The sequence below is a fragment of the Vicugna pacos genome, chromosome 3 (genome assembly GCF_048564905.1).
Source record: "Vicugna pacos chromosome 3, VicPac4, whole genome shotgun sequence".
In the NCBI taxonomy this organism is placed as follows: Eukaryota; Metazoa; Chordata; class Mammalia; order Artiodactyla; family Camelidae; genus Vicugna; species Vicugna pacos.
This window is the reverse complement of record NC_132989.1, coordinates 23,259,105-23,269,729: the sequence shown is the minus strand read 5'-3', so window position 1 is coordinate 23,269,729 and position 10,625 is coordinate 23,259,105. Positions and strand designations below refer to the sequence as shown.

The following is a 10,625-nucleotide window of genomic DNA, read 5'->3' as shown; positions in this document are numbered from 1 at the left end:
CAGGAACTTTATATATACCTTTTGCTATTCAATCTCACAATCCTGTGAAGATGCTAATATTATCCCCATTTTACAGATGAGAATAACCAAGTTTCCAGAGGTCAAGTAAGCTTCCATAAACTTCACACTAAAAGTAAATAGTAGAAGAGAGCTAGAACCCACTGACTGCAAAGCCCTGGTTCTAAACTACCGTGTCACTGGCCCACACTACCTCAGCACCCCTAATCTCAGTAGGGGAAGAAGCACAGATGCTCACAACCATCTCCTCCTTTTGGACTATTTCACCAGGAGGAAGAATGCATGTGCACAATGATATCTTCTCCAAGGGCAGAGTAGAGTTGGTATTTTCCCTTTCTACTAGATTTTGAACCCCTCTACCCTGGGTGTAAACTATAGTACTGTGCATAAAATCTTGGAATGCCAGGGAGTGTTTTTGTTTGTTTTTAAGGGATCTGCTGTCTTAACCAACAAATTGTGAGTATAAAGGAGATTTTCTTTTTTTAATATTTATTTATATAATTTTAATACAATTTTTAGAAGTTACTTTCCATTTACAGTTACTACAAAATATTGGCTATCTTCCCCATGTTGTACGATACTTCCCTGAGCCTATCTTAAACCCAGTAGTTTGTACCTTCCACTCTCCCACCTCTATACTGCCCCTCCACACTCCCCACTGGTAACCACTAGTTTGTTCTCTGTATCTGTGAGTCTGCTAAAGAAGGTTTTCTTGAGCTGCTCATTATTCAGTCAGTAACTTATTAATTCATTCAACAGCTGTCTTTGATATGCCAGGCACTGAGGATTAAAAGAGGAACAAAAGAGACAACATCTCTGCTCTCCAGAAGCTGACTGTCTATTGAGTGAGACAGTTGTTCAACAACTAAAATAAAGTGTGATCAATTTGTGATGTCAGGACTCTACTTTAAGGGCACCTGACCTAGGTTGGGGTGATTGGTCAGGAAAGACCCCTGAAGGATGATTTTTAGGCAAAAACTAGGCTGCCAACAGATACAAAAAAGTGTTGTAGGAGTCAGGTGGCAAAATTAGTGTCATTTCTTTAGTTAGCAATTCTTATGAAGTAGGACATGAGCAATAGGGCCAGATTCCAACAATATAGTAAATGCTGGTAGGCAGGACACACTCTAAATCATATATAACGAGAGAGTGGCTGTACAAAAGGAATGTAAAATTGAATACAGTTCTTTTGGTAAACCACTGGTCTGATTTTTGACCATGAAAAAAATGAGCTACTTCAAACTCACAAAGCCTAACTTTCCTAGGAAATAGTTTACCTCTAATAGCCTCTAATGGTGGTACTGTCTTAAAGAGTCTGGAATGTTTGGGGACATTCTTTTGTTTTAAATCTACAACTTAGAAACTATCACAAAAAGGGATCATACTGATTCAGCTAGAAAATCAATTCCTGTTTTACCTAATACTCCTCACTCAGTTCTTCTAATAAGACACAATGAACTCTCCAACGTGGTGGCTGAGATCCAAAAATAGGATTATTTGCACTGTGCTCTACTCAGCCCACAGCAATCATCTGCCTATTTATATTAATGAAAGGGTCCTCCTTATTATTTAATCACTGCTATCAGTTCTGAAAACATCTTTGCCAAGGGGAAGACTTTAAACACTATAAAGCTTGTAGCATTGGGTTAACCATCAAAAGGAGAGATTAAGCTTAAAGAATATGCAGTGTGCTCACAGTTTCACTAGAACAATGGAAGATAAACTGAGGGCTCTAAGATCTATGTAGGGTGAGTGGGAAGAAAAGTCATCCCAAGGAAGAATCTATTGTATAAGAAGATCTAAAAATTCTGCTTACTCCTAAAATTTTTAATATTATTTTATTACATTTACATATAATAAAATGCTCAGTTCTTTAATGTTCAGTTCTGTGAGTTTTGACAATTTAATATATGTATCTGTCTACCCTCCACCCAAAACAATATATAGACAAGGACCTACTGTATAGCACAGGGAACTATATTCAATTTCTTGTAATAACATATAATGGAAAAGAATCTGAAAAGAAAGTATATATATGCATGTATGTGTATAACTGACTCACTTTGCTATATACCTGAAATGAGCATTGTAAATCAACTACACTTCAATACAAAATTTAAAAAAGAAAACAATATATAGAACATTTCCATTATCCTAGAAAATTTCCTCAATCCCTTTCTTTTCTTCTTTTTTTTTTTTCTCTATTCCTTTCTTGTCAAATCACCTCCTCAACAGCACTTTTTTGACTTCAAACACCAAAAATTAGTTTGTCTGTTTCTGGACTTCATATAAATGGAATTGTACTGTTCATATTCTTTTGTGTCTTTCTTCTTTTGCTTAACATAATGATTTTGAGATTCATCCATGTGGCTGAATGTATCAGTAGTTCATCCTTTTTTTGTTATTGTGGAATTCCAATGTATGACTATGCCATAATTTATTATCCCAGTCTCCTATTGATGGACATTTGGGCTGTCTCCACTTTTGGGCTATATATGAATGAGGCTGTTATGAACATTTGTGTACAAGTCTTTTTGTGGACATGTATTTTCATTTTTCTTGAATAAGTACTTAAGAGTAGAATTGCTGGATCATATGGTAGATGTATGTTTAATTTTATAAGAAATTACCAAACAGTTCTCCAAACTGGTTGTACCATTTTACACTCTCCCTGCAATGTATGAGAGTTGCAGTTGCTGTACTTTGTTGTCACCACGTATTGTTGTCACTGTTTTTGATTTTTGCCATTCCAGTGGGTGTGAAATGGTATCTCACTATGATTTTAATTTGCATTTCCCCGACGGCCTATAAATTCCAAAATATTTGAAAATAACCCTTGGTCAAAGAATATATCACAAGGGGAATTAGAAACTACTTTAAACTGAATGAAAATGAAAACAAAACATAACAAAATCGTAAGATACAGCAAAAACAGTATGCTTTAAATACTTTATTAGAAAGTCCTTATATCAGAAAAAATGAAAAGTGTAAAATTGGTTATCTAAGCTCTTACTTTAAGAATCTAGAAAAAGAACAAATTATATCCAAAATAAAAAGAAGAAAATAATAAATACAAGAGTAGAAATCAATAATATAGAAAGTGGACAAACAATAGAGGAAATATAAGGTCAAAAGTTGGTTCTTTGGAGAGATTAATAAAATTAATAAATCCCTAGCAAGACTAATTAAGAAAAAAATGGAGAAAACACATATAATCAACATCAGGCATACAAAAAGGGATACCATTATAGATGCTACAGATAGAGGAAAAATAAGATATTATGAGTAACTTTACTCTAATAAATTAGACAACATAAATGAAATAGACAAATTCCTTGAAAAATACAACTTATCACAATGGACACAAGAAGAAAAAATAAAAATCTAAACAGCCTCATACTTATGAAGGAAATTGAATATATTATCAAACTCTTTCTGCAAAGAAAACTCCAGGGCCAGATGGCTTCACTGGTGAATTCTATCAAATATTTATTTAAGGAAAAAAAAATCTACACAAACTCTTTCAGAACACAGAGGAGGGAACTCTTTCCAATTTATTTCATGAAGCCAGAATAACCTTGATATGAAAACTTGACAAAGATATTTCAAGAAAAGAAAATTATAAACCCCTATCCCTTGTGAACACAGATGCAAAAATTTGATTACTCTTTGATATAGCAATTTCATTTATAGGAATTTATTCGAAAAATCCTTCTTAGAGTTGTACAAATATTAACTACATGATATCCACTCTGGCAATATTTTTAATGGTAAAAATTGGAAACAACTTAAATGTCCCCTAAAATGTGAATAGTTAATTATGTAGGGTATATTTATATGATAGACTATGTAGCCATTAAAATATGGGAGAAATATGTATTGACACAGGCAGATTCACCATATATTATTTTAAAAGTAAATTACCAAAAATTTTCAGGTGCTCTCACCACACACGAAAAAGTGAGAGATGGATATATTACTTTTCTTGACTGTAATAATCATATCACTGTGTTCACATATATCAAATCACCATGTTATACACCTTACATACATTTTTTTTGAAAGATAGATTACCAAGTAGTATTATGGCATGATCCTACATTTTCAAAGAAAAATATATACTTATATGTAAGGGAAAAAGACTGTAAGGATATAAACCAAATGTCAAAAATGGTTAAACATTGGATGATGAGAGTATGGTTGACTTTTTCTTTTGTGTATATATATATATATTTTTTTACTGAAATATAGTCAGTATACAATGTGTCAATTTCTGGTATATAGTATAATGCTTCAGTCATATATGAGCATACATATACTCATTTTCATATTCTTTTTCACCATAGGTTACTATGAGATATCGAGTATAGTTCCCTGTGCTATACAGTATGAACTTACTGTTTATCTATTTTATATATATTAGTTAGTATCTGCCAATCTCAAACTCCCAGTTTATCCTTTCCCATCCGCTTCCCCCCTTGGTAACCATAAGTTTGTTTTCTATGTCTGTGAGTCTGTTCCTGTTTTGTAAATAAGTTCATTTGTCTTTTTTTTAGATTCCACATATAAGTGATAGCATATGGTATTTTTCTTTCTCTTTCTGGCTTACTTCACTTAGAATAACAATCTCCAGGTCCATCCATGTTGCTGCAAATGGCATTATTTTATTATTTGTTATGGCTGAGTAGTTTTCCATTATATAAATATACCACAGCTTCTTTATCCAGTCATTGTTGATAGACATTTAGATTGTTTCCAATGTCTTGGCTATTGTAAATAGCACTGCTATGAACATTAGGGTGCATGTATCTTTTTGAATTAAGGTTCCCTCTGGATATATGCCCAGAAAGTGTGATAGTTGGATCATATGGTAAGTCTATTTTTAGTCTTTTGAGGAATCTCCATATTGTTTTCTGGTTGAATTTTCTTTCTTCCCTTTTGCTTATCTGAATTTCTTGCAACAAATATATACTGCTTTGTAAGACAAAGAAATTAACGTTGAAGAAAAAAAAGTTTTAATCTGACCAACGGGCACTTTTGTACTTCTCTCATCACAGTTCTTATGAAGTAAAGATTTAGGGCTGTGGAATCTTATTTGTCACCTCCAACCTAAAACATACACACCCTGGCAACCGGATACAGCATTTCCCTCCTTTGACTTTGTCACACTGGGTCCATGGTTGCCCAACCTATTGGTCCAACCTCTGCTCAGTCGGTGAGGCAGTACTAGTTTTGCGGCTGACCTATTGGGTAACTTTCGGCAAGATCCTTTCCTTAGGGGCTCCAGTTTCTCCTCTCTTAATTCAGGAGTTAGAATCGATGATCTTTAAGGCCCCTTCCACACAGAGGAAAAAACACAGATTTAGAATCAGAAAACCTTGGGGTGAACTTGATAATGTAGGTAATCACTTCCCAGGAAAATATTCCTTACTATTCTTCCATGTGTCTCCAGCCAGATTAAAAGCATCTCCCAGCCTTGGCCTTACAAAACCAATGAGCCTTTTATCTCACTGGTTCTGGTGCAGGGCTCAACACTGAGTAGTTGCTTAATGAACTAGCTTTTTGCCTCCATCGTTTTAAAACAACCCTGGATTAGATTTTCTAGGCTTGCTTCTTATGGTGATCTGAACCACAAAGTTGGTTTTAATTACTAGAGTACACACCGTGCAAGTTTTTTTCTGAGGTAATTGGCACATTGCTTGTTTGTAACAATTCACCAAGCAGAGCACCTCTTCTATGACTGACACACTAGTGGCTGAGAGACATTCAAGTTGTCGTCCACCTGGGCCTTGGTCAAAAAGACCATCTCAGGGCTGCCTGTGGCCTGCTTTGAGTATGCACTTTCCTGCAGATGCCCAGGTTGCTACCACGCGGCTTCCAGAGACGAATTTGAAATGACTCTCTACTTCAGCTAAGTGCCAGCTTTGGCAATGCGGAGGTGCGTGACCTTGGACAAGTCCTTTCCTCCTTCAAGAACGTTGCAATGGACCTAAGTGCTCTTCCAGGGCACTATGCTATGGAGACGGCCAAGTTATAGGAAAACATTCGCCTTTAAACGTTTATTGATCTCAGATAACACACGTACGGGGGACCACAGGAAAGTGACTCAAGATCGCAGCGCTCAAGCCTCCACGAGACCCGCCACAGTTCTCGCGAGATCTACCCGTAGCGCTTCGAGGCGTCATCCCCTCGGCGGCCGAGGCGGCGACGGCGACGGCGCGTAAGATACTCACAGGGGCGGCCCGTATCCCTCCGCCGCCGGCGCGGCCCTGCCCTCCCTACCCTGGCCCGCCAATCCCGGCTCTCCCGACCTGCCCCTCGGCCTGGGCCCACCCCGCACTCCGGCGGCCCCACCCCGGCGGCGCCGCCCGCCCGCGCGTTCCTCCGTCCACCTGCAGCAGGCAGTCCCTCTAGCTGTCCGACCTAGAGGCGCCGGCCGAGCCCCAGGCCTGGGCTCTTGCTCCCCGGCGGAGGGATCCGCGGCGGCTGAGGAGGCGGCGCTGAGCCTAAGAGGAAGGGGCAGCTACGGCGGCGGTGGTGGCGGTGGCGGTGGCGGCTCGGGCGGCACCGCATAAAGGGGCCGCCGCCGGGTGATGCGGTGACCGCTGCGGCAGGCTCAGGAGCCAAGTGGGCCCCGGCCCTCAGTCGGTCCCGCCGGATCCGCTCTCCGGAACTCTCCATCTTCTCCGGCCGATCCGCTATCACCGAGGCGGCCTCGTGCCCCCTCGCCCCTTCCCCGTCCCTCCCCTGCCCCCGTCCCCGCCCCGGGGGCCGCCGCCACCCGTCTCCCACGATGGCTCTGAAGAGAATCCATAAGGTAAGCGGCCAGAGGTCGGCTGTGGGTTCGGGCTGCTGGGCGGGTCAGCTGAGCAGGCTGCGGCCTGCACTTCCCGCCGTCGCCTGCGCCGGGCTAGTAGCCTTTTCGGACCTGGCTGCCGGCGATGGCCTGGCCCGGCGGCCTTCACACCTCACTCCCAGTGATGGCGCCGGTGGAGGCCCCGGCGCGCCGCCCGCGCTTAGGTCGGGGGTGCGCTCGCCGGCTCGGCGTTCCTTCTCGGCCTTCTTTCTGGGCCCCGTGTGGTATGGAGTCCCAGGGCCTCTCCCTGGCCTGGGACTGCTGCGCTAGAGGGCCATTGTCCAGCCGTGCCAGGAGGGGGTGCTGGGGCTGGGGCGTTGGGCGGCACCATCGACGGAGGTCGAAAGGGCTTGCCCCATCACTGCCCGTCCCACCCCACTCCCGGTACCCCTAGCAGCCCAGACTCCTTTCACAGAACATCTGAGCTTGAGGTCCGTATCTCAGGCAGACGGAGAAAGCCTTTTTGTCCAATTCTGAAGTCTTTTGAGTTCACTTGCCCCTTAGCGGCCGCATACTAAGGTCCACTATACTCGTCCAGAAACTGTGAGAGTAGGAAGTTAAGAAGGAAAGAAAAAAAAAAAAAACCCAAAATACGACTTTTATGAGGGAGGAGCGAACTAGAGGGAGAAGCGTTTTATTCCTTAAGGTTGTCAAATGCAGTCAGAAACTTAAGTTTGTCGGAATGGATTTAATAGAAAAGCTGTTAAATTGTCAAGGGGTAAAAGTAGAAACCTGAACATTGAAAACCACTGGAGAGAATGACCCAAAGTTTCCTTTTGCAGTCTTCACAAAATGGATTTTAACGCTTAAACTAGGTGATATGTTCGGGGAGATCCTTCTAATTTAGAAGAGGTTTTGCTTGATATTTCCGTTAGACAGGATTTCTTTACCCTTTAACATGAAGGGTTATTCGTTTAGTTGTTTTTACGGAGGTTTTCCTAATACTGCTTCTAGAGTATGGGCTTGGCTTAAAGTTAAGGGTTTTTTTTCCCCCTTCCTTCTAATATTGTAATCTCTTAGTGCCTCTCACTGTCAGGTTTCTTTCTTAGAAGTGAGGAAGCGCCATTGGTGATTTTTGTTTGGTATTTCACTTGGCTACTTGGAGAGGCTGTATTAAACCTCTAGCCACTTAGTGAGAAGTAGATCGTGGGATTATCCATCCTGAAGGATGGGATGGAGATGCAGGGGGAAGAGAATCAATTTTCACCTTGCCTTAAACTCAGTGAAAATGCAGATTTGGACAGTTTAAACACCTCAGCTCAGCATTTGGTCCTCATTTCATTCATTATCAAAGATCTTTAATGTGGAATTAATCCCAGTGGTTACTGTAAATTAGGTTATTTCCTCACCAACTTCTTTTTACTTTGATTTCTATCAAATGAAGGACAGACTTTAAACAGAGTAAATCTTGTACTAAAATGAAGCAGGTCATTTGTTAAAAGAAGCTTGAACTTTAAGCAAAGGTGTCTTAACCATTTAAGTGGTGGGAACACACTGGGGAGAGGTCATCCAAGTAAATATATATATATATATATATATATATATATATATATATGCGCATGTTTAAGGCTTTAAGGAGTTACTAGGTTTTTAAAGACTCATTGAGAAGTTAAGAATTTGAGATTATATGGTAGAAGACTGTGCTCTTATTTTTAAAACCTTAAGGAGAGTAAGTATAATGTATGATAATTTACAGATCAAGAAATGTAGCCTTTAATCTCTACTCTGATTTATATGTGTGTTATGGAGGTTTTTTCAGAGAAGGAAATAGCACTCAAAACACACACTGTAAAATTGTAATACACTTGCCCCCAATAATATGATTTCTTTTGAGTTACTACATATTCTCTAGATTTTCTCTAAAAGATGCCCTTATAAAATTAAAAAAAAATTTGTTTGGGGGGAGGTAATTAGGTTTGTTTATTTTTAAATGGAAGTCCTGGGGATTGAACCCAGGACCTCGTGCATACTAAGCACGTGCTCTACCACTAAGCTACACCCTCCCCACTAGATGCCCTTATAAAGATTTTAATAAGGAAAATCAAATGTAGACAAATAATAACTTGAACTTTTAAAACTCAGTATTAACCTTTTTTACCTAGTTTATAACCTGAAATCCTCATCAGAGTATGGCTCAACCTCTGAAACTTCTAGGGATTAGAAAAAATAAAATGTATTTTTGGTATACGTACTAGTCAGATTGTGCAAAGAAGGTGGAGATTTTTTTTTTGCAAACTTTTTGCAAAAAAAGTTTTAAATTGAATGCAAACTTACCTACATATGGATAAGATCAGTCCTCTCTCACCCTCAGCCCTAGTAATGTATCTATAATGGATCTCCAAAAGACAGTCTTATCTTATATAATTGGTCTTGGTCTCGAACCTTCCCAGTTACCAATCTCTGAAAAAATAGTTCTGCTTAAATGCCTCTCAACTTCAGATATCATGAAATACTCCATCTGGGTTCTAATAAAATTTTTCTAAGAGCAAATATTTGACATGTGGCATATTTAGGAATTCATTGTATTGTTTCTTTGACAGGATTTTAAAGGACTGTGAATCTGACAGTCCTTTAAATTCCATGTCTTTTTTGGGAAGATCTTTTGATGCACATTATTTTGATAAATACTTTAAGGTCACCTGACTTTGCTTTAACAAAGTGTACCAAAGAGGTTTCATTTTGAACATTCAGTATAGTTCTGTGCAGGGATAGGGACCCTTTGGGATTGTTTGTATCTACACCAAATGGCCCCAGGTGTCTATATTTTGAAATTTTCTGCTAACATTATAGGTTTTCAGCTTTGATTTTGATGCTTTGAGTATCTGCTTCTAGCAGCACCACCCCCAGCCCTTTTACAGTTGGCTGCATCTCATCTGTTGTGGGCTGGGAAACCAGATCACTGAGCTTATTAAAATTATGTCTAAAATAAGATCCAGTAGGCTCAGAGTGAAGAGGGCTTCATGTGTTCTGTGAACTGTGTGGTCTCTGACTGATCAGACCTTTTTTACTTGTTTCCTGTTTTGCTTCTTTACTTCTGTTATACAGATGCAAGAGGCTTTTTGGTGCTCTTAGAGTGCCATAATATTGAATGAAATACAAAGTTAATTTCTTTATTTTGAGAAAGAGTCAGAGGCTGAATATCTTGATTCTTTGAGAAGGTGAAGACAGACAAAAGTTAGGATATTAAAAGCTCTTAACAGTAATAGTGCCTTATACATTTTAATGGTGTCCTGCTGGTTATAGTTAACATTAGCTTTAATGCCAAGGTCACCACTTGACTTACTGTATTTCTGTGGTTAAAGATTCTTAAGGCCCCTGAAAAGACCAGTCAGTCAGTCAGTAAATAGATAATTTTCATTAAAATAAAGATTTCAAACTCTGATGGCTGTAAAGGCCAGGCAGATGACCAAAGTGAGCGAAGATAATTGGAGGAAACTAGAAATTGCATGTGCTATTAGAGGAGGGCAGCTGCTATTCAGCTCCCTCCAAATTTTGCTGCTGCCAGAATCTGTGCCCAAAGTTGCCAGATCTTCCTTTTTCTTTTTTAAAAGAGGAAGCCACAAATCCAGATTTTTGGCAGCCAATTCAAATTAAAAACAACAAAACCAAAAGACATGACCACATTTTTTGTTAGTTAGGTAGGCACCAGTTTGATACGTGAATTAAAAATAACAAAGATTGAGGTTTTGGTTGCTTGAGTAAGTAACTAGGATTGTAAGGATTAAATCATTTAAACCATACTTTCTGTCTT

General features: G+C 39.5%; 1 protein-coding gene and 1 non-coding gene across 4 annotated transcripts in view; one reads left to right on the top strand and one right to left on the bottom strand.

Moving 5' to 3' along the window:
• The first annotated feature begins 6,193 nt into the window (after positions 1 to 6,193).
• The window catches only part of UBE2D2 (ubiquitin conjugating enzyme E2 D2), a 45,817-nt gene continuing 41,385 nt past the window's right edge, over positions 6,194 to 10,625 (top strand). For 2 of the 3 annotated variants that reach the window (XM_072956694.1, XM_072956697.1), the window contains exon 1: positions 6,267 to 6,835. Coding sequence is in view for 1 of the 3 variants with exons in the window: in XM_006204567.2 (XP_006204629.1) it covers positions 6,812 to 6,835 (24 nt within the window). In the remaining 2 variants the exon portion in view is untranslated. Of the gene's footprint in view, positions 6,836 to 10,625 lie in introns of all 3 variants that reach the window. The other variant, XM_006204567.2, reaches the window with a different exon arrangement.
• Positions 8,806 to 8,878, bottom strand: TRNAT-AGU (transfer RNA threonine (anticodon AGU)). Its single transcript has one exon. It is a non-coding gene; the product is annotated as a tRNA-Thr (tRNA).